The sequence below is a fragment of the Cuculus canorus genome, chromosome 6 (genome assembly GCF_017976375.1).
Source record: "Cuculus canorus isolate bCucCan1 chromosome 6, bCucCan1.pri, whole genome shotgun sequence".
NCBI classification, from domain to species: Eukaryota; Metazoa; Chordata; class Aves; order Cuculiformes; family Cuculidae; genus Cuculus; species Cuculus canorus.
The window spans coordinates 35,290,992-35,318,876 of NC_071406.1; the positions used below are offsets into that span (position 1 = coordinate 35,290,992).

General features: G+C 45.8%; 3 protein-coding genes across 18 annotated transcripts in view; 1 reads left to right on the top strand and 2 right to left on the bottom strand.

The window, feature by feature from the left end:
• Positions 1-734: 734 nt before the first annotated feature.
• Positions 735-10,827, bottom strand: LOC128852553 (nesprin-2-like). 7 transcript variants are annotated; one of them, XR_008450487.1, is made up of 9 exons: positions 10,686-10,827; positions 8,193-10,419; positions 5,367-5,428; positions 5,192-5,241; positions 4,996-5,077; positions 4,360-4,525; positions 4,004-4,084; positions 3,819-3,911; positions 735-2,185 (listed from the first exon to the last, which is right to left on the bottom strand). XR_008450487.1 is itself a non-coding variant. In XM_054070432.1 (4 exons), the coding sequence occupies exons 1-4, from the start codon at positions 4,483-4,485 to the stop codon at positions 2,180-2,182; spliced, it is 306 nt and encodes a 101-aa protein (XP_053926407.1). In that variant the 5' UTR covers positions 4,486-4,522; the 3' UTR covers positions 735-2,179. The 7 variants fall into 7 exon arrangements, 1 of the variants encoding a protein (XP_053926407.1); XR_008450485.1 differs by lacking the exons at positions 4,996-5,077; positions 5,192-5,241 and having other exon boundaries at positions 8,193-8,308; positions 10,128-10,419; XR_008450483.1 differs by lacking the exons at positions 4,996-5,077; positions 5,192-5,241 and having other exon boundaries at positions 8,193-8,780; positions 10,128-10,419.
• A 404-nt stretch (positions 10,828-11,231) lies between these two features.
• LOC128852552 (endoribonuclease YbeY-like) lies at positions 11,232-14,032 on the top strand. Of its 5 annotated transcripts, none has more exons than XM_054070426.1 (3): positions 11,232-11,785; positions 11,994-12,298; positions 12,409-14,032. In XM_054070426.1, exons 1-3 carry the CDS (start codon positions 11,266-11,268, stop codon positions 12,484-12,486), a joined length of 903 nt encoding a protein of 300 aa, XP_053926401.1. In that variant the 5' UTR covers positions 11,232-11,265; the 3' UTR covers positions 12,487-14,032. The 5 variants fall into 5 exon arrangements, with proteins under 5 accessions (XP_053926401.1, XP_053926402.1, XP_053926403.1 ...); XM_054070427.1 differs by having other exon boundaries at positions 12,412-14,032; XM_054070428.1 differs by having other exon boundaries at positions 11,994-12,235.
• Positions 14,033-14,178: 146 nt separating this feature from the next.
• The window catches only part of PCNT (pericentrin), a 99,364-nt gene continuing 85,657 nt past the window's right edge, over positions 14,179-27,885 (bottom strand). For all 6 annotated transcript variants that reach the window (XM_054070422.1, XM_054070425.1, XM_054070423.1 and 3 more), the window contains 6 exons: positions 26,896-27,060; positions 25,343-25,581; positions 24,113-24,201; positions 22,486-22,639; positions 20,533-20,660; positions 14,179-17,501 (listed from right to left, as the gene is read on the bottom strand). In XM_054070422.1, coding sequence (XP_053926397.1) covers positions 17,458-17,501; positions 20,533-20,660; positions 22,486-22,639; positions 24,113-24,201; positions 25,343-25,581; positions 26,896-27,060 — 819 coding nt within the window. In that variant the 3' untranslated portion in view covers positions 14,179-17,457. The remainder of the gene's footprint in view (positions 17,502-20,532; positions 20,661-22,485; positions 22,640-24,112; positions 24,202-25,342; positions 25,582-26,895; positions 27,061-27,885) is intronic.

The following is a 27,885-nucleotide window of genomic DNA, read 5'->3' on the forward strand; positions in this document are numbered from 1 at the left end:
TGCAGTGCCAGGGAAGGATTGCCCCCTCCCTGTGCCTCTGCCAGCGCCCCATGACCCTTTCTGTGAAAAATTTCTTCCTGATGTCCAGCCTGAAGCTCCCCACCCACAGCTTGAGGCCATTCCCCCTTGTCCTGTCCCGCTGTCACGTGGGAGAAGAGGCCAGCTCCCTCCTCTTTACAACCTCCTTTCAGGTAGTTGTAGAGAGTAATAAGGTCTTCCCTCAGCCTCCTCTTCTCAAGGCTCAACAACCCCAGGTCCCTCAGCTGCTCCTCGTTAAGACTTGTTCTCCAGCCCCTTCACCAGCTTCCTTGCTCTTCTCTGGACACACTCCAGAGCCTCAACATTCTTCTTGTAGTGAGGGGCCCAGAACTGAACACAGGATTCAAGGTGCGGTTCACCAGTGCTGAGTCCAGGGGCAGAATCACCTCCCTGGACCTGCTGGTCACACTGTTTCTGATACAAGCCAAGATGCCATTGGACTTCTTGGCCACTTGGGCAGCACCCCCAGGTCCTTCTCCATGCAGCTTTCTAGCCACTCTTCCCCTGGTCTGTAACACTGCACGGGGTTGTTGTGCCCTAAGTGCAGGACCCGGCCTTTGGCCTTGTTAAACCTCATATCATTGGTCTCAGCCCAGTGACCCTGACTGTTCAGATCCCTTTGAAGAGCCTCCCTACCATCCAGCAGATCGATGTCGCTGTTCAGACATGACACGGTGATGTGGAAGCAAGTTTCTTTATTGATGTTACATGGCTTCTTGATGTTACATCGCTGGCTTCTTTATTGATCTTACATATGCCTCTTATACCCTTTGCCTACACACGCTTCTCCACATGATTGGATTAGCTTATATATAAACAGTCTGTGACTGGATGGTACTTCTTTCTCACACGGTCCTGTATTGGCTGCTCACTTCCTTCCCCTGATCTCCAAGTTCTGCAGGTGTTGCCTCCTTGTTTACATCTCGGCCTTATGGGTATAGTCAGCAGGGGTCCTCAGCCCACTGCGGACCCCCACAGATCGACACTTCCACCCAGCTTAGTGCCGTCTGCAAACTTACTCATTCGATCCCCTCATCCAGGTCATTGATAAAAGACATTGAATAGTACTGGACCCAGCACTGAGCCCTGCGGGACACCACCTGTTGACCGGCCTCCAGCTGGAGTTAACTCCACTCACCACCACTCTTTGGACCCAGCCATCCAGCCAGTCTTTTACCGAGGAGAGTTGTGCGCCTGTCCAGGCCAGAGGCAGACAGTTTCCTAAGCAGAATACTGTGAGGAACTGTGTCAAAGGCTTTATTGAAATCCAGGAAGACTACATCCACAGCCTTTCCCTTGTCCAGTGGGCGGGTCACTTTGTCATAGAAGGCGATCAGGTTAGTTTGGCAAGACCTGCCTTTCCATGAACCCCTGTTGACTGGGCCTGATCACCGGTTCCCTTGCATGTGCTTCATGATAGCACTCAAGATCACCTGTTCCATGACTTTCCCTGCCACTGGGGTCAGACTGACAGGCCTGTAGTTTCCTGGGCCCTCCCTCAGACTCTTCCTAAAGATGGGTATAACATCAGCCAGCCTCCAGTCAAGTGGAACCTCCCCCCAGTCAGCCAGGACTGCTGGAAGATGATGGAAAGGGGTTTGGCAAGCACGTCTGCCAGCTCCCTCAATACTCTTGGATGGATCCCATCCTGCCCCATAGACTTGTGAGTGTCTAATCGGGCAAGTAAGTCTCTAACCGCCTCTTCTTGGAACATGGGAGCTTTGTTCTGCTCCTCTAACTCCTGGGTATGTTGACACAGGGAACAACTTTCCTTACTACTAAAGACTGAGGCAAAGAAGGCATTAAGTACCTCAGCCTTGTCCTCATCCTTTGTCACAGTTGTTCCTTTGCATCCAATAAGGACTGAACATTCTCTCCTTTTATTGTTAATGTATTTATTCCTGGGCTGCTTTCTTAGATGGTGGAGGCCCTAAGATGGATGGGGTATTGCAGCATGAAATGGAAAGAATACTTGAAGTTGTTTCGCTCGGCGCAGCTGTAGACTTCCTCACAATATGGAAATAGGAAAGCCAGAAGTAAAAGCAGCAGAAGGAAGAACAGAAACTGTAAAGCTGCTCGTAATATACGGTGGAAGAAGGTGGGAGACTGAGGTGTTGCTCCATTAGGTTGTGGCCAGCTTTCACCTCTGAAATAGAGAAAACAAAATCGAGAAAAAGGCACTTTAGAGTCTGAATTAAACAAGTTGTTTTAACTCCCTGTCTAGGGCTCCCTAGAACGCTGAGGTGCTGGAGCATGTCCAGAGAAGAGGAACAGAGCTGAAGAAAGATCTGGAGCACAAGTCTTACGAAGAGCACCTGAGGGAACTGGGGCTATTCAGCCTGGAGACAAAGAGGCTGAGGGGAGACCTTATTGCTCTCTACATCTACCTGAAAGGAGGTTCTAGCAAGGAGGGTGTTGGTCTCTTCTGCCAAGTAACAAGGGAAAGGGCAAGAGGAAATGGCTTCAATTTGCACCAGGGGAAGAAAAACTTCTTTACTGGATGAGCAAGTGTCCCACAAGCAAGTGTCCCAGCAAGTTCTTCAATCTATCAGAGATGATGGGAGAGCTAATCGGGCTTCAGGGAAAAATTACCAAGACATCAATGGCAGAAAACCACAGAGAACTAAAAAGGACTCAGTCACAGCTGCAAGAGTAGTTCCCTGCCCCTAAAGGTCAGATCAAGTTTTATCTCTTCAACCTGAGCCATTTCTTGCTGAATTCCTGTCTTCAGGTGATGTTTTGCCAGGAAATATTCACCCAAAGACTTCCATGTCAGGCTGTGGGTACCAGCAATGGCATCAAGGGACCTTCTCACACAATGCTCTTTTCTGCTCCTCCTACTAGTGAAAGCACGCGGAGGCAGCTGTGTTTTCTGATGTCTACAGTCATGTATTAGGCATGCTCAGAGTTGGCCTGCTGAGTCAGGGAGCAGGAAAACCTACCTGACAGACCTCGGAGATCTACATTTGTTTAGAGAATCTTGGTTTAGGCAAAAAAATAACGCATACGGCTACGTGCAGCACAAGAACCTTCAGCACCAAAGTACCTTCATCAGGAAAAATGTGGGCTACATCTAATGCTGTTAAACAACTTTGCTTTTTGGGTCTCTCCTGAGCCTCAGTCACCAGTTCACTCCCAATGCACCTATACTAATTCACTGCTGGGCTCTGCCAGAAGACAGTTTAGCTCCATCACCTGCAGTCCCACAACACCATTAAAGCAAGTCCCCGTGCTTTAAAACACTCCTCCTCTCCATAACCTCACACCACACAAGAGACACACTCGGTATCTTGTACAAAACACCACTATGACAGCCTTCATGTAACTGCAGGAACTTCAGGCACCTGGTACGGAAAAAATAACAGCTAGAACTACACGTTGTGAGCACAGCCAACACTGAAGAGGGGGCTGCCTCTGGGGGAGATGGATGTGAGGCATCTAGTGCTATTCATTCTTTTTGGAGCTTTATCATCACAGGCCTTAGACAAGGTTTAGCCTATTTTTCAACCGCTCCCTTCAGAAATAGTCTCAGTATCTTCCCTTGCTACAACTTGCAGCAGGATTCTGTTCATCAGGCTGTAATGCTACCATCGCATTGGTGAAATAGCTCAGACACAGGCGTGGTGCACCGCTGTGTCTCCACCCTGAACCATCACTTTTACAGGCCAAAATATAACCTTCGGCTTTGTGCTAATTCATCGTTTGGCAACCACGAAAGTCAACACATTTTTGTGCTTTTTCCCCCTACTAAACCTCTCTTAAATCACTGAAATACTTACACGAAAATGAAATATAACTGTCCAAATTAGGCCAAGCACAATGGAAAGGTTTCCTTCGGTAATGTCAGCAACATGAATATTTATGAGCTTGAGCTAGGGGGAAAAAAGATAGGATCATTGTTAACAAAGAAAACGTTTCACGAGCTAAATTGGCTTGAGTTGCGAATTTTGAAGTTAATACTCACTGATCTGCTCTTTAAAAATGTCACAGTATTTTCTATGTTGCTTCTGCACTGGAAGGTATTAAATCCTTTTTTCCCCTGTGGCTGTGAAGCAAAAACAACAGGTTACATCCTCAGCCGTAAAAATTAATTCTATTTTATATTTTGGTAAGTGTCTTTCTGTGAAGATTCACAAATTACTTCAGATCAACTTATTTCGGTCTGTTTCAGTGTCAGTGGTGTAAGAATAAATTATAATTATTCAATTATATCTCTATGACTCCAAAGGGATCATTCACAGGCTTACAAATAAGCTTATCCAGAAATCTTTGATCACTGTGACAAAGGACTGAGGTAATAGTTTTATTACTCTGTCTTACCAGACGTTCACCTGAAAGCACTTCCAAAAGATCCAAAAGCAAATGTCTGCATACAGGTCTGAGATGACTGAAGGAGGTGCATGCCGCAAAACAAATGTCAACGTTTGTTACACCATCTTTTGTCATTTTGAATTCAACACACTACACAACATCAGAGATGGCTCTGCTGTAAAATAAAGAAATGTTTAGCATCCGTTATTTTTTTCAACAAGATGAAAGATAAATTCTAATCAGCCATAGCTTGCTTCTTCCAAACCATTATCACGTTTGCCTCTTACTCCCCCTTGCCCTGCCTCTAAGTTTCATAAGGGTTATTTTAGGCCACATTTTGAAGTATTTATACTTTTTAAGGTGGGATGTGACAAAAGACCTCCAAAACTTTGAAAAAGGGAAAGTTAAGACAAGCAGTTAATTCATATTTTGACTTTTTAATCAATGTATCCTCAGTTCAAATTTGACTACAGAACTGAATAACTAAACTCTTACTCTTTTCATCCACTGGACAACATAAATCTACCATTAGCTCAGCAGCTTCCACCCAAGGAGGGTCCAAAACAGGATTTACAGTTTTTACCAGAGCAAGCCAGAAGTCCAGCACATAACGAGCTGCTTTGTGAAAGCTTAAGGAGCACCTACCCTACATTCTGGGTTGTCTTAACACTTAGCAGTCACTCAGGTCATCCCATTAAACTCATGTTCTCGAATTGCGTAAGAGAACCTAAACACAGGAAGACTAACCATAAATACAAAACCTCAAAACCCTGACACATGGGCCACAACCCAGCACAAGTATGTTTTACCACATCAGCAAGAAAGACTGTCATCTACTTACAAATTGTCCGATACAGATGTCCTTGGCTGATCAATACAACGCTGTTACACCTATTAAACAAATGCTTTCCAGAGGCTGTATTTTCCAGCCAGTACCTAAAACACGTAATCTCCATATAGCACATCCAAATAAAAAAGGCAAAAGGCCTGTCTTTCCTAAGGAAACCCCTTCTTACCTTTGCCAATACTGAATTTATCCAGCTAGCGAAGGCTTTCTTCTGCGTAGACTCTCGGTGCACTGGGAAGAGAAGAAAAGAAGGAGGAGGAAGAGGAGGAGGAGGAGAAGGGATAAGAAGGAGAAGAGAATGGTTAAGGGAAAAAAATCTGGTTATATTTCTCAAAAAAATACATGGCATCCATCCCAAATCTAAGGTCGATTCTTGCAGACATTAAGGTACAATTCGATATTTGTCTTTCTCAACTGTTATTTCAGAGCTGATATTTTCTTGCTTGCACAGATGACACTGTAAGGACCTCTACAACCATCGAGCATACTTCTACTGGATGCAGCAAAGAGCAACTAATGAAGGTTTTCCCAAAAGCTCAGTAAATGCAAGTGGCAACATTAACACATCATTCCACAGAGCAACATGTCTGGAACAACTCCATCCATTCCTAAATGCTCCTTGAAAGACTCAGGGCCATTGGCGGTATCAGATCCACTCTTGAAAATTGGGAGAGTCTCTGCATGGGGTTGGGTGATGAAGCCAAGAAGGAAGCTGCGGATAGGTGATAGTAATCTTTAAGTGAAACCACACAACGGGATGTCTTGGCCAACTGAAGGGCGGGATACAGTTATTAGGCCGTCATTGGGGGATATACCTTCAAACAGCATCCTTTTCAGTGCTGGGCACTCCCTGGGGAATGCAGACTGTTAACATGGCCAAACAGGGGCACACAGAGGAAGAAGGAAGTACTTGAACTCGTGCCCCAGTAAAAAATGTTGAAAAGGGAAGCGTGCCCTGTCCATGCAGCTCTTCGCCCAGGTCCTACGGGCTGGTATACAGTGGTAAACTACTAGCAGTTGTGAAAGGAGACAGGAAGGAGATTAAGCCCGTTTCAAAAATCACAGTACCACAGGAATCACTAAAGCTGGAAAAGATCTCTAGGATCACCAAGTCCAACTGTCACCCCCATACTACCATGCCTACTAAACCCTGTTGCTCAGTGCTACGCCTACAGTGCTTTTTGAACCCCTTCAGGGATGGCGACTCCACCACTTCCCTGGGCAGCCTGTTCCAACGCTTCATTACTCTTTCAGGGAAGAAATTTTTCCTAATGTTCAACATGAAGCTCTCCTGGAACAATTTGAGGCCATTTCCTCTTTTCCTATCACTTGTTACTTGGGAGAAAAGACCAACTGGGAACGATAAGGTCTCCTCTCACCTTTTCTCTCCAGACTGAACAGCCTCAGTTCCCTCAGCCACTCCTCATAAGACATAACATACGTACAGCCAGGACAAAAAAAATGCTAGGTAAGAATAAGTAATCTACCTGACCTCTGGATGAATTAAGCGAGTCTCGGAGAGATAGCCTCCTTTACTCGAAGATCTACTTGCAATCTACTACAAACTGCACAACAAAAATAAATCCATTCATAAAGGATTAGACATAACTGCATAAAAATAACATAATCCATGTATGTCACAAAACACTCTCCAAAAACAGCCTTAGCAGCCACCTTCTTATGCCATCATCCTTTGGGTTACACTCATGAACAGGAACATGCACAGGGATTAGTAAGCAGAGCCAAAAATTAGGACCCTGCCTCAAACTCCCAAGAGCCAAAACACTCTCTTGTGTTCAAATTAGCTCATAAAGCATGGAAAATACTTCTGAATAGGCTTGGCAGGAAATGCCACACATAGGGCCTGTTTGCTGCCCTTGGGAAGCAAGGGGAAGGATTTGTGCACAAAAAGGAAGGTGAAGGTTGGGTCTTCCCAGGTGTAAACAAATTTACAACCCAAAAGCAAAAGGCATTCCCGTTCCACAGCATCACAATCCCTGTTCAGCTTCTGCTGTAGCCACCCATTCCCCCAGGGGCTGCTCACTCCCCTCGCTGCAATCCCACACTCCCGGCTCATCATCAGCAAAGAGCAGTGACATCCCCAACAGTTCCACATATGCTGCCATGAAGCCCTTCTTTTTCCAAACAAGGGAACACAGAGAGGAACAACTCTCTGCAGCAAACAACTCTCCGCATGGACAGCTCTCCAAAGCGAGCCCCAGGCACCTGGAAAGAGCCCCAGCGATGTTCAAGGGCTGTGCCAAGGGGAAAGGACCAGCAGCATCTGCCAGGCCACTCCTGCCACCAGAGGCTTGGGGCTTGCCATGTCCCTGTGCAGAGTTGGCAGTGGAGAGCAGTCCTAGACCAGACTGATTTAGTTTTATTTTAACATCTCAGGTAGAGGGAAGGACAAAAGAACAGAAAAGAAGGAGCCCAAGCCCCCACACTGTGCAGTTTCATAGTATTTTCAATTTTATTGGCAGGGAGGGTGGTAACTATTACCCTCTTCTCTGCGGAGATCAGCTTGAAAACTGGTAAAGAGCAATATATAAATCTAAGCAGATACATAAGTGTTTCTGTTCTTGAGCCTCATGGGTTCAGCCTCACGATTTTGTGACAAGCTTCATCACTTCAAAATGGAGACGGAACATTGGAAACCATATTGCTTTCATTTCTCTACCTATTTTCTTTATGGTTTTCAAGCTTCATTACACTAACATGTACTCTGCACAGCAAAGCACACGAAACAGTAAACACATCTGTACAAAAAAAAGGCAACAGCTCTGAAAATCCTGCAAGAAAGTACTAAAAGAGCTATTATCTTTCATTCCATTGCTGAAACATCTCTCATTAAACACAGAAACATCTGCAAAGAAGCACAGACACGAACTATTGTAACACTAGCTTTAACAGGTTTCTCAGAGTTCCTTCAACGTGTGCACAGTCACAGATTTTTCCAAAAATCTACATTAAAAAGAGAACTACAGTAACTTACCTTGCAGTGACAGACAGAGATCATCTGTTTCGGAGGAAGTCTGATCCTCTGTTGACGGAGATGACTGCCATGATGCCATATTAAATTCCATGGAGATTCTTTAATCAATTCCCAAGCTGAAATTATATATATATTAAAGAAAAAAAAAAAGAAGAAAATCAATACAGTTTTTAGTTAAAATTGATGATAGCAAAGACCTTCAGGGTGTGCAGCACTGAAATACACATTTCCTTTTGGGGTTTCTTCCCTTGGTGGGCTGTTTCTTTAGCTCATAGGGAATACAGCAAATGTTTCTACTGCATGAATCCAGGCTTTGGTCCATCGTCTCTCTTCTATTGGCAGCCAGCAGTACTCCATAACACAAACCATGGATCCCAGCGTGTCTTGCCATTAAACCAGAAACTCTAGGATTAAGAGACTTCACACACAGTTGCTTTCTTTGAGAAAGCCAGGTTGACAAAGGCTCACAGTGCCTTCTGCAGATTTGTGGCTGCCAAACCTCAAACGTTTTCTTTACATCTTTGTACTTTTCAGATCTCTCCTCCTGTCCAGATAATCGCTGCAGAATGGAATCAATTAAGGTAGAATCTGCAAAGATTAAGAGGAAATGAAAAGCAGCGGTTATCGTATGGGGATAATCACAACTGCTGTTTCTGTCTGGTGCCGTTGTTACTCCTCATCCCCCAGGAAGTAGTTTCTTCTTCCAGCGCCTCCACCTTCCTCTCCCTGGAAGTCTCCCCTATCTCTAAAGCAACTTGAATGAACGATATGCTCTGTCTTCTTTAAAAGTCTAACGCTGTTTCTGGTACTGCAGTAGCTATATTGTTCCATTTCCCGCTGCAGGAAAAACTGGACACTTAGACATACGACTCATTTTCATCAAGAACTTAAAAGTTAAAGAAGCTCACACAGAAAAACTGAAAACTAAATCAGGGCTCATTTCAACAAGCTTTGCTCCCTAACTAACTGTAACATAGCAAGAGAAACTTAGTACGGGATCTTGGAGCAACCAAACAAATTGTTCAGGATCTACATGCAGGGCTTGATTCACCTGTAGAAATTTATCAATTTCTACAAAATTCTGCTTACTGCACTTCAGCCTCTCACTCACACTCAACCAGCAGGACAAGGCACGCTGCCACAAAGATCACTGCGTTTTGCTACAGCCAGGTCAGAGGCAGTCAAGACCAAAGGTGTGTTTTGAAGCACAAACCAGAAACAACACAACACTGTCTCCAAACTGGCTCCTGGACACAGCTCGGAGCAGAGGTAACAGCAGCATTCGCAGTAAGCAGGTCATCCTGCAAGGAAGGCACAAGCTCCCCTCGCCCGCCCGTGAAGCTGTCAAGCCTGAGATCCACTTGGTGTTTCAGCGAGATGCTAACAGGACAGCTAAAGCCAGGCAGAGCTCTTACAAGTCTTACGAGGAGCGGCTGAGGGAACTGGGGCTTTTTACCCTGGAGGAGACTGAGAAGAGACCTTATTGCTCTCTATAACTCCCTAAAAGGAGGTTGCAGAGAGGTGGGTGTTGGTCTCTTCTCCGAAGTGACAGGTAATAGGACAAGAGGGAATGGCCTCAAGCTGCATCAAGAGAAGTTCAGATTGGACATTGGGAAAAACTTCTTCATAGAAAGGGTTATCAAGCACTGGAACAGGCTGCCCAGGAAGGTGGTTGAGTCATTGTCCCTGGAGATGTTTAAAAGGCAGGTAGATGAGGTGCTTAGGGTCATGATTTAGTAGTAGACAGGTACGGTTGGAGTTGATGATCAATCAGGTCTTTTCCAACCCAATGGTTCTACGATTCTCTTGCAGCTCAGGCATTCTAGATGCAGCTCAGTACACTTCTATCTCTGTCTTTCACACAGTGGTCACATCACAAAGCTTTCCCCCAGGAGAAACACCGACAGCATTACCACCGAGGGGTGCGGTTCTCACCCGAGTAGGCCCTGTCCCGGGCACTTAGACCCACGCCTGCTCTTACACCCTTCGCTCACGATGCTCACAAAAGTGATCAAAAGAGTGGACAACAGCCTTTTCTCTCTCGCGCCTGGTCACGACCCGCAGTTCACAAACTGGCTGAAGGGCTTCTCCAGCACCGTCCTGTCGTTGAGGTCATCAGGGATGTTCTTGCACCGGATGGATGTCAGCTCGCCGGGGGACAGGCCCCCCGACCCCTCTGCGCTCTCGCTGCCCCGAGCCCGGCGGGCAGGTGTGGCGGGGGCGGCATCTGCCAAGAGAGGAAAGCCGCTGCCTCAGCAAGCGGGGCTCCCCCCCCAGCCTACCGTCCCACGGATCTTCCCATCCCAGTCCGCCATCCCGGGGGGGTCTCTCCCCACCCTCCCAGCCTCCCACCCTCAGAGATCACCATCGTTCCCCGAGCGCACTGCCCTCAGGAGCGCAGCGTGCGTGTCCCGAGCCCACCGCGCCGGGGGTCTCCCCTTCCCCCTCCCTGTCTTCCCCGTCACCCCCGCCCCCACTCCGTCCCCCCGGTACCGTCGCGGGGCGGCGCTCGCTCGGGGCCGGGGTCGTGCCGGTCTCGCTGCCCGCGGCCCCGGCTGCGCAGCAGCTCCCGCATGGTGCGCCCCAACAGCGCCCCCGCGCGGGGCCGCGACGGCACCACGGCGCTGCTCGGGCCGGCTCCGCTCCCGGCTCCGCTCCCGCCGCCGCTCCTCCTCGCGCTTCACCCCTCGGGCGCCGCCTCCTCCGCCTCCCCCACCCGCGGGGACGGCTCCTCGGGCCGCGCGAATGAGAACGGCGCCCCCGCCGCCGAAGCCGAAGGGCGGCGAGAAGGTGAAGGCGGGCGGCGCGAGGGGCCCCTCGCCCGGGTCGGGGGGGGCGGAAGCCGAACCGCGCGCTCCCTAGCGGCGCCGCGAAACCGGCGACCGGGACCCCAGGGGGGCGGTGGCAGCACCGCTACCGCCCTGCCCGAACGCGGCGGCCCGGAGGGGCGGTGCCGGGCGGGTCCCGGGGGCGGAGCCGGGTCCCGATCCCGGGTACGATGCGGGGGCGGAGAGGAAGTGGGGGCGGGTCGCGGGGGCGTTGCCGGGTACGGGGTCCCGGAGGGCGGTGCCGGATGCCGCGGGGCGGGTCGGGTCTCGTCTCTCGCGGCTCCGCGATGAGTGTGGCGCTGCGGAACGCCCAGCGGGCCGTCCCGGTTCGTCGCGCCCCGCTCCGCCGCGCCGTGTGCGCGCTGCGCGCCGCGTTGGGCGCCTCGCGGTTCTCCGTGGGGGTGGTGTGCGCCGGGGACCCGCTGATGCGGCGCCTGAACGGCGCCTATCGGCAGCGCCCCGAGCCCACCGACGTCCTGTCCTTCCCGTTCCACCGCCTGGAGCCGGGGCAGCTGCCGCGGCCGCGCTGCCCCGAGGACTGGACCCTCGGGGACATCTTTCTGGGCGTGGAGCTCATCCACCGGCGGTGCCGGGACTCGGGCGAGGACTTGGACGCTGTCCTGGCGGTGAGCCCCGCGCCCCAGCCCCGGTCCCGCGGCCGCCGCAGCGCGTGTCACTTTCTCTGTCCCCGCGCAGGTGACGGCGGCGCACGGGCTCTGCCATCTGCTCGGCTACCGGCACGGCACGCGGGACGAGTGGCGGCAGGTGCGGGGAGGGGGCGGGGGGCGGTGTGCGGGGGGATAGGGGGAGGGGAGGCAGGCGGTGGCCGCGGGGGCAGGGCGCGGGCTGGGGGTGCGGGGGGCCGGTGGGGCCGGGGGTGCTCGGGGGGTCGGTGGGGCCGGGGGTGCCCGGCGGGGCAGAGGGCGGTGTCGGCGTCCCCGCGCGTTCCCGCCCTGAGCGCCGCTCTCCGCAGATGGTCGAGAAGGAGGCGGAGATCCTGGAAGCGCTGAGCCGCGCCACCGGCTCCCGCCTGCGGCCGCTGAGCGCCGAGCTCTTCTGAGCGCGCCGCCGCGGGATGGCCCCGTGCCGGGGCCCCCGGTGGCTGCTGCCGCCGCTGCTCGCCCTGGCCGCGCTCGCCCAGCCGCCGCCCGCCGCCCTCCGCGCCGGCCACGCCGCCTCCTCGCTGCCCGCAGCCGCCGCCGCCCCGCGCACCAGGTGAGGGCACCGCGCTCCTCGCAGCGTGGGCACCGACGGGGCGTAGGAGGAATCCTCGAGCAGGTAGAGGTGGAAGGGACCTTAAAGGTCACCTAGTTCCAACCCCCTGTCCTCGTATGGGAGCTGCTCCAGCCCTCGGATCGTCTTGGTAGCCTCCTCTGGTCCTGTTCCAGCAGCTCCATATCCTTCCAGCACTGGACACAGTACTCCAGATAAGGTCTCACAGGAAGAAGGAGTGCTGCAGCCTCTGAGCTCGTGCTGCTGCCATCAGCTCCTCCCAAGAGTATCCTACAGGAGTGTAGTTCCGAGGGCAACAACACCGGTGCTTGGAAAGCCACACTGTTCAACCCTTGACTTCCCCACCCCTCACTGGGCACAGACATTTCTGCCGGAGCTTCCACTGTCCTTCGCAACGCTTTAACTACAGGTCGCAGATCAGAAGCAGCTTGTATCGGAAACGGCGTGACCAGCAGGTCCAGGGAGGTGATTCTCCCCCTGGACTTGGCGCTGGTGAGACTGCACCTTGAATCCTGTGTTCAGTTATGGCCCCTCGCTACAAGAAGGATGTTGAGGCTCTGCAACATGTCCAGAGGAAGCTGGTGCATGGAAGCAAGGAAGCTGGTGAAGGGGCTGGAGAATGAGTCTTATGAGGAGGGGCTGAGGGACCTGGGGTCGTTTAGCCTTGAGAAGAGGAGGCTGAGGGGAGACCTTATTGCTCTCTACAACTACCTGAAAGGAGGTTGCAGAGAGGAGGCAGCTGGCCTCTTCTCTCAAGTGACAGGGGACAGGACAAGGGGGAATGGCCTCAAGCTGCGCCAGGGGAGGTTCAGGCTGGGTATCAGGAAGAAATTTTTCACAGAAAGCGTCATGGGGCACTGGCAGAGGCTGCCCAGGGAGGGGGTGGAGTCACCATCCCTGGAGGTATTTAAAAGATGGGTGGATGAGATGCTCAAGGTCATGGATTAGTGGCAGATAGGCATGGTTGGACCCAGTAATCCAAGAGTTTTTTTCCATCCTGATGATTCTATGATCCTAAAAGACTGATGGGCTTGATTTCTTGGCGCATTTCTTTTGTGAGCAGGGGGCTGCAGCATTTGTCTCTTGAACCCTGCATCCTGTCTGGAAACAGCGAATGCCCAGGGAGATCACCTTGGAGGGGCTGCTGCGGGGCTGTCAGAGGAGAGCACGCAGTGCTCTCTGCCATGGAGAGGTTACTGCTGAATGCACAGTGGGACGCAAGCCCTGCATCGGCTTGGGCAGAGGGAAGAGCGCCAAATGCTGAGGGAAGGAAGTGTTTGCTCTTAGGGATGTTGTGTATATGCTAATGTAATACTTGAATTATTTCCACCCAGTCAGTGACAGACCTAAGAGCAGTGAAACTTTGGGACGTTAAATTACTTATACTTTAGACTGATCTAAAAAGATGCAAATGCAAAGCCAAGTTCACTTGAAACAGAACCGATCCTTGTGATATGACAACCTATGAACACCAGAGTGTGCCAGGAAACTGAATATGCACACAGAAAATTTACCTTTTGGCCTTTAAAAGGTGTTTTTTATTGTCCACCCGAAAGTGCAAGAACTAGTCATTCATTTAGACTTGCACTACCTACGAGCTCACTGTCAGTACAGGCCCTAAGGTCTCATACTGCCCCTGCCTAGCCAGTCAAAATGAAAAGTGCAGTTCACGTGTGAGTGTGAAATTACGTGTGTGTGTGATTTAGTGGCAGTTTTGAAATCTGGTCTGGAAATGTACTATTTATAACAGGAAATAAACTTAACGCTATTCAGTGTGCAGCTTGACCAAATGCTACATTCAGTGTTAAACACTCCTAGAATCAGATTTTGAGCCACTGATCCACTCAGTTCACATTGGTTTGGAACTCTGGACAAGTTACTTTGGGCAAGCTTTTTTACCAAATCAGGTACTATTTGTCTGTGCCAAATAACTTTTATGCCAAATCGGAATAGGTTCTCCTATATATAATGTGTGTCAAGATAACATTGCATGTGCTGGGTCACAGGCATGCATTGCCCTGACCCATGTGTAGGACAGTTCCTGTTACCAGGGACTGTGGATGCAGAGTCTGAATCAGCTTTTGCAGTGGCACAGCTGGGATCCTCCTACGCATGGTACCCTTTGTATCCTCATCCTTGCAGGTCACCTAGTATTTTTTTTTTTTTTCTCAAATAAGAGGATGCTTCTTACCCGTTACCTCACTAGCAATGAGAAGCACAAAGCTAGCTACCTCCATTGCTGCTCTTTGTTTTTTCTTTTTTTTAACGTAACTTCAGCCAGCCCAATAGACGTTCTCAAAATTGTAAAGAATTGGCGCAGTGGCACAGCAGCAGCTCACTGAGAGCAAGAGGAGGCATTGGGAAAGGCCTTACCAACATCCAGCAGGCAGTAAGTTACCTGTTCCTGGCAGAAGGATGCCACTTGTGATGCATCCAGCAGTTCTTCAGTGGCTGGCCCACCTGCAGCCTGCAAAGCACCACACAGCCCCCAGCTCCTGAAACCACATTTGCTTCTGGAATAGGCTGAGTGGCAAGTGGCAAAAGAACCCAGCAGAAGGTTCCCCAAAGGGTGGCCAGGGTGAGAACGGTTGCAGCAGGGTTGCCTACCACCAAAGTCACAGGGCTGCCCAGGGATGGCTTTGCAGTCTCCTGAGCCTAAACTGCACAATGTCCAGCCTGCTGGTGGTGGCTCTGAGTCTGCTGGGACTCAGGAATGCAGCCTTGGATGCTCCCACCACTAGGCAATAAAAATACAGATGCCAGGTACAGTGCTTAAATGAGCCAGGCTCCTGTCACCCTGAGACAGAAGCAGCTGTTGCAGAGCCATGAGCAGCAGGGGCACCCCTGTGCCTCTGCAGAGACTCTTCCTTCGCCTCAGGTTGGTAGAAGCGCTCCACAGCACTTCCTCCACAGAGCACAGAAGCTTTTGGCACTGCTTATTCCCCCTATGGCCTTTAGCACAAACAGTTCCTCTTCCCTGCCGCTCATACCAGCCTCTTCTCCTGCCTTGCTTCCTGGAGGCCAGGCTCCTCTGTGTATGTACATACACATACACATCACATACTTTTTTAGACAACTGAAGAGTGATCTACCTGACAGATAAACAAGGGCTTGCCAAGACCATTGTTAGACAAAAGCAGTTAACTATGCCCATCAATCTCAGACGAACACCAATATCCCCACTGTCAAATACCCTGCAGAGACAGATTTTTTTAATAGGCTGTAGTAGAATAATCTGCCTCCAGAACAGATTTTTCTGATACCCCGAAGTTAAACACAACGTATGCTTCAAAGGTAGAGATTTCACATTTCTGGAGTCTTAATGTACTCTTGGTATTACAATTCTCCCTGTATTTTTTCTAAATAAAAAGAGAAGAATGAGTATTACATTATCCCAAGAAGCACTTGGCTTCTGTAAAATACCACAACAACAAATACCACAGGGAAACGTCACAGAAAGGTCTTATTCAGCGTATGTGGAATCTCTCAGTCGTGCACTTGAGACATGATCACTGGAAGGGGGTGCACCAACCAGAACACCTTTTCTCTTCTCTGACCACCAATTGAATACGCATTTGGAACTGTCCCCTAAAAGACAGCTACAGCACCAGGTACTTGGGCAGAGTCAGCATTTGTGATCAGGAGTTTCACTTTCATTAGGAGGTACAGTTCAGGCGTTTTGTTTAGTTGGTTTTGCCAAAAATGCATAGATTTAAACAAAAGTTCTGAGCTTTTTTAATTAGGAAAATTAAGCTAAAAGAATGCAGATTAAATAGGACCGATCAATACCAGCAGTCCAAGAGCTTTTAATCCAGTGCTTGTAAGATTTACTTATTTCTTTTCTATGCCCTCTATTCACACTTTTGGCAGAACTGAATTTCCACTTTCCCACACTGACTCTCTTTATTTTCCCATTTATAGACACTAGTCTAAAACAAATCTATTTTGGAAACAATTTGGTTTATTTTCTTTAAAGTTCCTAACCTTGTAAACATTTTTGTAACACAGATCCTCCAGTCTGCCAAGTGTCTGAAGGGAGGCTCCTTTTCAGAATGCTCTCTCAGAGTCCCTGAGAAAGTGAGGGGGAGGCAAGGTTGCAGCCAGTTGAGTTCAGCTGTTTCCACACTACTTCAAAGTCTCCCAGGAGAGGATTAGTGCCCTTCTAGTGCACTGGTTCCAGCACACGTTTGCTCATATGTGGGCTAGCATCCATTATCTTTATTGAAATCAGCACCCATAGCTGGTTGTGACAGGGCGGTGAGAGAAGAAACCTGCCCAAGCTGTCACTTCAAGTGGAATGGAGGGGACACACCAAACAGGACACCGCTGCAGTGCAGTGAGGGCAGACATCCTGTGCGGCATGGAGATGCAATCTTCTGCCACCAAAGCTCTGCTCTTCCCTCTCCCCCAGGAAATGGAAATTGGAAGGAGATTCTGAGTCAAGTTCATGGCTGGAAGGATCAGCCTGATTGGTGAAGATTACACTGAAGGATCCTCACACACATTTGACTTCCCAAGCTGGCATAGATGAATTATATTGCATTAATTCAGTCAGACTAAACCTATCGTGCATGCATAGCTCAGATGAGCTCAACGAATGGTGGCTTGACACTGAAATGGAATGTGATGAGAAAGATTGAGGGAGGGGGGACTTATTTATTGTAAAAGCACAAGAGCAAACCCTAAAATTCACAGAAGACTACATGCATCTGCTGTTTGGGAGAGTATCTTACCTGTCCTGTTAGTCAGAATGATCCTACAGAAATATTAAAACCCAAACAATTATGGAAACAGCAAAAAAAGCAAATAGGCAAGGTGGAAACGAATAACCATACAATGTAATAATTCACTAATAAAATGCCATTTTAATAACTTTTTTTACATGGAATCCAGCTATACACTATAGAAAAATAAACACCAAAGAGACTCTTTGCAACTTACAATACGGTGATGCAGACACACTTCAGCTCTTAGCTTAGCAGTAATTTCATGTAAGAATGTAGAACATTGTTTTTAGTGAAAAGTAATTTCCTCTTAAAAGTACTAAAATATAGTTAAAAGAGTCATATAAAAATCTGATGCAAAAGCATTGCCCTTTATTCAGTTGCATAAGGGATCGCAAGTGCCTCCATTTGGTATGGACCAGCTCAGAAGGAAGGAATAACTCAAGAGGGTTTGCAGTACAGATTTCAGCAGCATTCTCATCACTTTTTCATGTTCCTCTGCCAAGGTGGACCTGGAACTTGTCCTAAATTTAAATAAAGCAAATGAATATTAGAAAATTGCTTGTGTTATGAAGCAAGAGGGTACAGTTAGCAGCATGTAATTTCCTCAATGTGCTTCATATGAGCCACCTAGGAACAATGCCAAACAAGATTCAAAAGCTCACATGCCTGCCAATGTGAATGTTGACACATTAAGACCTGTGCTCAATCGCAGGCCTACTTTACACATGGCAACAGGGCCGCTCAGTTCAACTCTGCTGCTCTTGCATGATTCTGTTCTTGGACAAGGTCTTGTCACCTTAAAGTTCATTAGAAACTGGGAAACCATTTTGCTTACAGCACTGTTCGAAAGGTTGCAACATCAATCAGTAATTCCTGACATCAGCACTCTGGGAACGTGAAAATTACACAAGTGATACGCACTTTCCACTGCTATTAATGGTGTCCCAGTTGTGGAATATTAATTCCACACTTAGCATAAAGTAAAATACCATTATTTCCATGAAATGCTGTCAGGCTTCAATTTTAGAAATTTGCTTATCCATCTGTATCTGCCATAAACAATTGCAATATTTGGGGAAAACAACCCCCAAGCCCCACAAAGCCATGGTAGTAAGGGTTTTAGGTAAACTCCTCCTTAGAACAATGTCAAAATGCCCATATGGAAGTCCCACTATGGAATGTCACTGTACCTGCTGACTTTACAGCAAGACTGGCATTTGTAAGCAAAGGTAGCCTTTTTTAAAAAACTTTTTTTTTTCCAATTATATCAACTCAGAAATCCAGAAGAACAGGCAATGTTTTAGACTTTCCCCAGAGCTGTTGTCCAGCTATACCAGGCTCTTGTGAATGTTGACAAAGACAAGATTACTTTTTAGAGAAACATGTAATTTTCAAATCTAATATTTCAAAGTTAACACTAAAAATGTGTTAGGAATGCAACATGTAATCATAAAAAATTTGTCTCAGAAATTAAATTAAGAATCATTACTTTTCCAAAAGCAGTAATGTCAGCAGTCACAATAACGCCTTTTATAAATTTTGGGGAAACTGAATGAGAACAATAAAGCATCTCTATAACACAGATAAATGTTCAAACCTGATGCTACTGAGAAGCCAGCACAGTAGATGCTATTTGAATGAGCATCTGCAATGATCGCAGAGCCAAGAGTCACTCTTAAATGCAGGGATCAGTGACTGAATTCCCACCCTTTCACCCGTGAAAGTTGCCACAGAGATGATCTGCTGCTGCTGAAGACTGGAGGAGTGACCAGCAGTAAGAGTAGTGGTGGCTGGCAGAGATTCTCTGGGTATGGTCAATATTTTTCTCATCTTTGCACGACCAATATAGAGTCACACGTCTTTGGGCAAAGGCTGAAGGACAGTGAGAGGAGGCAAGTCTGCCTGGGAAACAGCAGCTGACAACAGTTACGCTCAGTGAAAGAAACAGGCATGTATGTGCAATTTGTGAAGGAATCCATATGGCCCTGCCACAGTGCCACAGCCAAATATCTATCTGGTCATCCTTCCAGCTTTTAGCTGAAATGATCGGGAGCCAAGGGTGGTGGTTGGTGGAAGGAAGTAATTAGTGCTTGCCTGGAGATCAAAGATCATAGTGAGTCAAAAGTAGCATCATGAAGTTGTGGGGATGAGCAGCCAGAACTAACATGGTAATGGAACCGGCAATAGCAAATGAAAGGGGTAAAGGCTGGATGAAAAGAAATAGCATTATCTGAGTTGGTGGTCCACTTTAGCTCAGAGCAGGAAACTAGCAACATAAACCTGGATGGGTGAAGCAAGCTTTGCGGAAGATGTTCTTAAGATCCTGGAGAAGCAGCTGTCAGCAGGCTCCCCAGGAGCCTCCACATAGGCAGCAGTGCTAGAGCCTTGTGCTTCATCCCGGGCCCTGGGATGAAACTACATGTTATACTCCAATGTGAACTGTGGTCACCATGATCCCATCTCTATCAGTGATGTGAGCTAGCATGGGTGCTCTCCCCTAGTCACCTGCTGTGACCGACAAGAGGAGCTGGGCTTTCCCTGGCATAGCCACGGCATGGGCTGTAGGTGCAGGCTCTGTGTGTGTGTGCATGGATAGTGCCATTATTACGTTGCTGTTTAATTTATGTTGCTGCCCTGCAGTGGGGAAGGCAGGCAGCAGGAGGCTGCTCCTGCAACACGGTTACCTGTATAAGCAAGGAACAAGTTATCTTTGTATTTGGTCTAGCACAAATGACACTGCTACCGGAGGTCCAGCTCTGTTGTTCACAATCCAGAGATCCTCTAACACTGAAGAAAGTTTAGTCAGGAGTCCCAAAAATAACAAAACACTGGAAAACACATGTAATCTTGATAGGAGATGATTTGAGGATGACACAATGACAGTTTCTAAGTTCTTCCTTAGGACAAGGAATTTCTGTGATACAACTAAGATATAACAAGAGAGAGTAACTAGAAGATTAAAATAAGTAAATTCAATCTAGAAATTATGTGGAAGTGTTTTAAATAGCAAAGATAAGTGCCACTACAATCCTTTGTGTGCTCTTCGGTCAATTTTAGAACTAGATGCCTGTTTTTACCTGCCTCCAATTTTGTTTAAATCTGCTATGGAATATAAAGAAGCTATAAACGAGGGAAGTAGTATAGTTTGTGCTGCAGCAAAAGCCCTGTTCAGCTATTACAATGGTTTTCTGACTTAAAAACAAATTACCTCTATATATAACTTCATTTAAAGTGCAACACTCGCTTATTTAGACTTGATAACAGGGTGAGGAATATCACATGAAATTATTCAGCCTCATCTCTGAGGAATTTCACTAAGAACTTATTTTGAGAAATGCCACCCTTGGACTAGTTTTAGATATCACTCACAAAAGGGTTTAATTTCGGAGGCTTACTTAATTCCTCTCCCTTCCCCTCCCAATATTTATATATTTTTTAATTAAAATAGTGCTCTTTACATGCTTTAACTGTTATACACAATATGTAGGAAGAACCTTGCAAAAAGCAGCCCAGACTGCTGGCAGTTATGAGAGGTAACAAAGTGGTTCTTACCTGGTTGCACCCCCCCTAGTCTTTGCTGGATAACCTCTAAGCGATGGATGTATTCTGTTAGCGATCGTTCAGGGTCTTGAGTAGGCACAAGTGACTTTTCTGAAGCTGGACTTGTGGATGGATGCACTCTTAAATGGAAAACAAATTATTTTCTTCTTCTCATGCTATACTCTCAAATAAATATAATACAGTTACATTCATATAGGCAGTAACACAGTACAAAGCAAACCGGAACAACAGTAAGAACCACCACCAAGTTACATATAAGACAATATAGACGAGGCAACCTTGTATGCAGGGACTATCTATGAATCTCTCTCTACTGATCTGCAACACAAAGTCCCTCAGGTACAAGAGCAGCAGTCGGAAGCCAATCCAGAAGGTCAAATGAGAAAAGATCCACTTCTGCAGAGGAGGACTGAAGAAGAGGATGCCGCACCCAGGCATGCACTCTCCTCTTCAGGCAAATAAAATGCTATCTTGAAGGGCAAGGTTGCAAAAGGGGACCTGGTAGGTGGGACACTGTTTCCTTTCTGGACATTAAAAACAAATCACAAATATTAGCGGCAATATACATTTCAGGGGACACTCTGTGCCAACACACTCTTATGTGAGGTTAGGATTTATTCCTCCCTCTGCTCCTTTTGATTAGTGGAAGGTCTCCATCCTTTCCTTCTGCATAGACTTGCCAGGAAACAAAAGCTGCAACAGGCATAATTTACCCTATCTTAGAGCCACGTTAGACTAGAGCTACCACTAAACCAGTCACACTGAGTAATCAGTCAGGGCTCCCTATTACTAAGATCCTTGTTCCACACAATACATATGTCTTTTCTTGATAAGTAAGCTGCCAGCTACTGTTTCCAGCTGTCAGAGCCAGACACATGCCATGACAGAGAAATGGGGTAGAATTAAGACTTTTGGTAAATGCTTGCAGGTCTCCAACGCTCCAAAATGTTTTGCTAAATTCTATGCAAATCAGAACACTACCTGTCCTTCATGATAAGCACTGTCCTGTCTCCTAAATCAGACAGCAATGTTAAAAAACATAAAATAATTTGGTGCATTTGCTGTCTTTGCATACCTCTAGATCACAACAGCTACTTCCTTGCTATTCTTTCTTTATGAAGAAAATTCTTGCCTGCTGGTTAAAGTTGCTAATTTAGCAAGGAGATTAAGAAACAAACAGCACATCCCAAGTGGACAGGACTGAGAACAGCTACCTTCCACATCAACTCTGGCAAATCCCTATTTTAAGGAGGAAGCCACATACAAGAAGTGGCTTGAGAGAGGAGATGCTACACCCAGTAATGGACTATGCAATGCTTCTAGGTGCCAGGAGAACCTGGGAGTAGAAAGTCAGTAATGACTGAAGGCCACCTTCTTCCAACCCAAGAACGGAGCTTACAGCTCAGGCACTGTCTAAGCAGCACTGTACAGGATCTCATCTGCAACATCCAATCCAACAACAGGTAGCTGGGGTTGAATTTCTGTGAACTGGCCATAATTCATGAAAAACTGCAACAGCTCACACCCTGCAAGTTATCCACCTCCCATTCTGCGTGCTGCCTGAAGGCAGCTAATACTAATGCCTATGGCAAGGGAGCCACTTCCACAGTATGCCCAGAAATTAATCTCCAACTTGGACAGCAAAGGCAATAAGAATTAGTCCTCAAGGCAGCCTAACAGACATAGCTATTGTAAATTCTGTACTGTCCAAATTAAACAAGGGAATGCTACTAGGAATGCCCTCAGTCCAAGAACGTCAGATGTGCTTAAAGCAAAAGAGTTTTCTTCTCCTGCAATGTCTTAAAGAAATAAAACATTAACCAGAAAGAAGAATAAGAAAACAAATTCCTCTTCTTGTTCAAGTACCTCCTCCAATAAGTGGTTACATTTTTATGACAGACTGTCCATCAGGATGATTATTGCAGGCAGAGATTGCAGACTGACCTGTGGTGTGAGCGATGAGGGGAGCTGGAGGACTGGCTCACAAATCTTGGAGAGCTGGTTCTGTGGCACAGCCCAGCATCTCGGGTTGGGGGAGAGCTGAGATGAACAGCTGGGGGCTGCTGCTCTTTCAGAATTTCCATTCTAGCACCACAAGCTGTGTTAAACATTAAACAGTTAAAAAATAGGCACTGGGAACCATTCAAAACAGACTAATCATAAACATAAGCAGTAAACCCCACAAGAATTACAGCAGAGTACAGTTGTGTTTGGTTTTAAGTGCAGCTAAAATACACTTTCTAGAGTCAACTGCTTTTTTGGTTGGTTTAGTTTGTTTCAATGAAATTTAACAGAAGTTTGGAATTTTAATGTTGAACAATTGCTTCCTGTAAATGAAGAACCTGCACTGTTTCATTCTCCAAACTTGCATTTCCATCAGCTATTGCTACAGCCGCACAGGGGACATTTCAATGGCTGACATGAGCAAAGTATTCATTTCAAGAAATTTTAATTCTTGTTGTTCGCTCTAACAGCTGGTTACAGGTGACTTACATGCCCCAACTTTAGAGACTGGGGAGAAAAGAAGAGATTTTTTGTTTGGTTTGGTGAAGGTTTGGAGGTGTGTGGGTGGGGTGTTGTTTTGTTTTCATTAAATGAGTAAAGACCCTTCAGACAGGTCTGTTAAATCACAAAAAGACATAAAATCTTTTTCAATGAGGCCACCAAGATGCTATTTTTGTAGTGGGGTAGAAAGTTCAGCATGCATTTCAGGATTCAAGTTTTACAGGAACCACACCACAGTGCTTTTATGTAGGAAGTTGCCTTTTTAAAAAATAAATATTTCCAGCAACTTATGAACCATGAAAATTACGTAGTGCCAGGTAATGACAAATGCACTATTTCATCTGAATTTCGTTTAGTGTTGAAAAGCCACAACTAATGGAATATTTTATAAAATGGGACAGTTCTACAATATTGGGTACTGCATTAAGATTTTTGTTTGAATTCTTACAAACACATTCATATGTAACCTAAAGGAACTCAGTCCTTGCATCAGACTATCTAACTATCACTTGTCATCTTCAATAGCACTTAAACTCCAGAGAAAATGTTATGGGATATCTGCCATCAGATTAAGTCTCTTCTGAACCTCTGAACTCCCTTTTCCCCCCCTTAATAACACTAGCAAGTACACCACTTCTAAGACTTGATACTGCATGTATCTGTTTTAATACCATTACGGCAGTATTTGTCCATATCTTATTAACAACTCGAGGCATTAATTTCCATTACAGGTAGCTTCAAACTGCACCAAATATAATTCTCTGACTAGTTTTATGAACACAGGAGTTAGTTTCACAGCCTGAACAGCTGCAATAAAGTAAAAAGGAGCTCTTCTCCAAGTTTTGAATTGTAACTTCTTACTCATATTGTAACTCAATTTTAACTAAACTCATAATCACTGTGTTCAGGAAATGGATAAACACATTTGTTTTAACATATAAACAGATACTGCCACTTGTGTGGGTATTTTTTCATTTTTCTTTTTTTCTTTTTTTAAAATGAAACACATCACCAATAAGAAATGATTAATTATGATCAATACTATGTACTTGTCCAAAACACTTACCTGTATTACCTCCTATGTTGTGAGAAATGGTTTCACCCTGTGCACTCTTTCTGCCAACTTTATTCCACTTCTTCACCAAAAACTTTAACCTTAGTAACAAAATGAGTAAAAACAAGGAAAAAATACACTAATTTTTAACATGAAACACCTTGTCAGCACAAAATGTATCAAACAACATAATTAACAATCCTTGCAGGAATGAAGGAAGAATTCTTCAGCTTCCGTCTTCAGAATGACGGCTTGTCCCACTTAACTCTTGGCAATCCTCTAACTGTTGGAAAGATTTGCTTATTTTGCTACTGCTTCTCTGCTCTATCCCTAATCTCCAGACCTTTCTGTAGTGGCTTTTCCTGCCTCACAGGAGTAGTTTGGAGGTGACTGTTCCTACACCCATTGATATTGCTGTCATTTAGTAAGGCACTGGCACAGCCTGCCCAGAGTAGTCGTGGCTGCCCCATCCCTGGAGGTGTTCAAGGCCAGGTTGGATGAGGCTTTGAGCAACTTGATCCAGTGGGAGGTGCCCCTGCCTGTGCCAGGGGGTTTGGATCTGGGTGATCTTTAATGTCCTTTCTGACTCAAATCATTTTATGATTTGATTATTATATCATCAACATCAAAGGTAACAGCCTCAAGACACTGCATCGTCTTCTGAAAGTCTGAAACTTGCTAGTCATCATTTTTACTAGACAACAGAATTGCTAAGAAGTAGCCACCTATTACATTTAAACCTATATTTTTTTCATTATTTTTCATAGCAGCTCAATACAGCTAACAAAATCCATTTGATAGTAAGGGACAGAGCACGATAGAATCATATCCAATGAAACACAGGCTACTGGATTCAAAAGAGGAAACCCATCACTGATAAGAGGATCCCATTCTGATACAAGACAGACTATCTACTGAGTCTGCATAGAGCAGAGTCAGACCTAAAAGGACATCAGTTTCTAACGGTTGTGCACCAATTCTCAAATACATTGCAGCCGAGTATCACAAGACAGGAGGCAGCGTTTAATAGATCTTTAGTTTAGTATGCATGCAACTCAGATCAACCCAGGGCTGGTTCTGAAATAGCAGTTTGGCCGAAGTTACAGCTAACTACTCTCATTTGAACTAGTTTTGGAGTTACCTTTTGCTTAATACTAATGTAGGATCAACCACAGGAACTATCTGTTTTAGATATCTCCAAGAAACACCACGTATGAGAGACAGTGAGTGTTTTGGCTTTACCTTGATACCGCAATGATCGCCCTGACTGTGCATCTGAACTTGGTAAAATGACGGGAACGTGATCCAGAAAGCTGCAGGTCTGCAGGTGAGGGGTAGATTCCCATACGTGCTATTAGAGAGAGGGTTGCTTGTTCACAGTCCTGAAATCCACCGAGAAGCAGCAAGAGGTATTTCTTCTGATAAACTAGAGCCTTTCTAAAGCTCTCTGCTCTAAGGTACTTCCTATATAATCTCTGCAACTGGAGAAAGAAAAAAAAAAAAAAAAAGTTAAAAAAAGAGTTCAATCTGTTAAGGTTTAGCTGTAGAAAGCTGAAAAAAGCTGCTTGCTTTTTCCAGTAATATCTCCCATAACTTGGTTGTGCACATGGGTATCTAAGACCTCTTTTGCTTTACAAAATTGTAGAAAGCTATTTAAGAGTTATAAAGTATACAAGCAGTATACATTTATTTCTAAAATGAATTTTTGAGCAGGAATTTGTATAACGGATTCTGTGACTTGGCCAGTTTTGGTGCAAAGTAGTGGTATTGCTCTGACAGTCTGGACACCATACATGGTGGCTTGTACCAAGTCTACTGAATTTCTATACGTCTATGAAGTGTTGTCTAGGCATGGTTACTGGTTGGTGTGCAAAGAACCAGTCATAGACAAGCTGTCTTCATGTCAAACATCCATGTGTGTCAGACACAAAGGCAGCTGGAACAATTCCATACATAGCTAAAAACCACCAGAGTCTGGAGTGTCAGACTGCTTCCAATCACGTGAATGTTTTCAAAGCAAAACTGTTCAACTCTAAGTTTAACTCTTTAATAAAGAAAATAACATCTACTTTAAATAAACATTAGCCCATCTGACCAGATTACAGACAAATCTGTCAGAGGAATAAAAAATATTTAAGATTGATGGAGGAATTAAAAATAGTGGATGTTTAATATTTTCATGCTTCGACAAAAAATTGGAATCTTCCTCTCATTTAGGAGCAGAAAGAGACTCCAAAAAGCTAGGTTACTTTTTGTGGAAGCTCCTGTCTAACATCAAGAAAGTTACTAGGAACTTTTCTGATGAGGTACATATGGGGAAAGTGTTCCTAATTTAATATGCAGTTTATAAAACTGTTAATCTATAAAATCATATTTTAAAGTAGCAACCGAAAGAGATTACAGCATTAAGTGTAAATTAAATGCTATAATCTAACAGATACTTATGCCCTCAGCAATAAGAGCTGTACGTGTCCTCTGCCACAGCAAGTTTTATCATATTTGTTAGAAAAAACCAGAATTACTAAATTAGCTGTTCTTATTACTAGATTACCTGTTCTACATGTGACAATAATCCCCTACGTGATGCCCAAGAACAATATTAGCAAGGACTGAACTCTGCAGAGGGTTTTATGATCCTGAGTTTGTAACAGTTCACGCACAGCAAACCTGTACAACAGGCAAGAGAGTGAAAGCAAACCAAGTGCCAAAGGATTAAATGACATGCTAAAGGCTATGGCACTGCTAGCTTACCAAGCTCCAGACAGCCCACGTGCTGGCCATCATGATCATATTACCTTAGGACTGGATGTTTCTACCACTGGCTTGTTTTCAATTTCAACAGTTGCTTTAGCCAGTTTGGTTTCAGCCTGTTTCAGTGCATTCTGCAAAATATTTCTCTCTCGCTGCCAAGCATTCCTTTCCAGTTCTTGAACAGGGTTGGTATTGTCCATGGATCTGATCTAAACAGAACACCCAAAGGAAGTGAGCCGTGATGGTTTTTCCACACTACTTCCACACCTAAACATCTCAAACTGAATAACAATCTAACTTTATGGGCAAACAAAACCATAAAACTAATGTGTCTGAAATCAGCAATGGCACTTGGGTTAAACGGCAGGGTGGGAAACCAAAACACACAAGCAGCCCTTCTTAAAGGAGTAACAAACTGATTGTTAATCAAGCTACCCCTTACCCCTTTTCTACAGATCAGCCTGAGGAGCTTTACAGTAATCCTGTTTCCTTTAATAACAGTCTCCCAAACACTTGGAAAAGGAATCAAATCATCTGGCATTCTTTCACATCCCCAGGCAGCACAGAGATTGTGTATATGCACACACAAAATGATTTTGTGAAGCATCTACAGAAGTAAATTCTGAAAAAACACATTCAGTCCAAGAAATTCAGTTTTGTGGTAAGTTATCTCTTGTAAGAATTAGACCCATGACTCCAGGTCCAATTCTTTGTGGAAGTTCTGCTTTTATAACCCTCTTTGTATCGACTGTCAATTTAATGGTTAACAGTTACATTCACACATGATGCAGCAGACCGCAGATAAACAAAAGGTATTTTTTGTGGTGGTTAATGTTTTATCCCTTGAAATAAAGTCTGTACATTAGAGGAGCCAGTATACACAACTGGCCCGAATTTCTCAGCAATTTATTTTAGAGCAACCTTATTGGGAGTTTGAACTTTTTCAGAAGTAATTTCACAAATACCTCAATATACTAAGGCAGGCCATTTACATTTGTCTTCTATGAACAGCACAACTTCTCAAATAAAAAAAT

What these genes read in the sequence shown, in the direction of transcription:
- LOC128852553 (XM_054070432.1), bottom strand. Translation starts at nt 4,485, where the DNA reads ATGACAAAAGATGGTGTAACAAACGTTGACATTTGTTTTGCGGCATGC. An exon ending in TGCTTTCAGGTGAACGTCTG is followed by an intron (nt 4,085 to 4,359) that starts GTAAGACAGAGT and finishes TTTGCTTCACAG; the next exon opens with CCACAGGGGAAAAAAGGATT. An exon ending in CATTTTTAAAGAGCAGATCA is followed by an intron (nt 3,912 to 4,003) that starts GTGAGTATTAAC and finishes TTTTCCCCCTAG; the next exon opens with CTCAAGCTCATAAATATTCA.
- LOC128852552 (XM_054070426.1), top strand. Translation starts at nt 11,266, where the DNA reads ATGCCGCGGGGCGGGTCGGGTCTCGTCTCTCGCGGCTCCGCGATGAGT. An exon ending in CGCGGGACGAGTGGCGGCAG is followed by an intron (nt 11,786 to 11,993) that starts GTGCGGGGAGGG and finishes CGCTCTCCGCAG; the next exon opens with ATGGTCGAGAAGGAGGCGGA. An exon ending in TAGGAGGAATCCTCGAGCAG is followed by an intron (nt 12,299 to 12,408) that starts GTAGAGGTGGAA and finishes GTCCTGTTCCAG; the next exon opens with CAGCTCCATATCCTTCCAGC.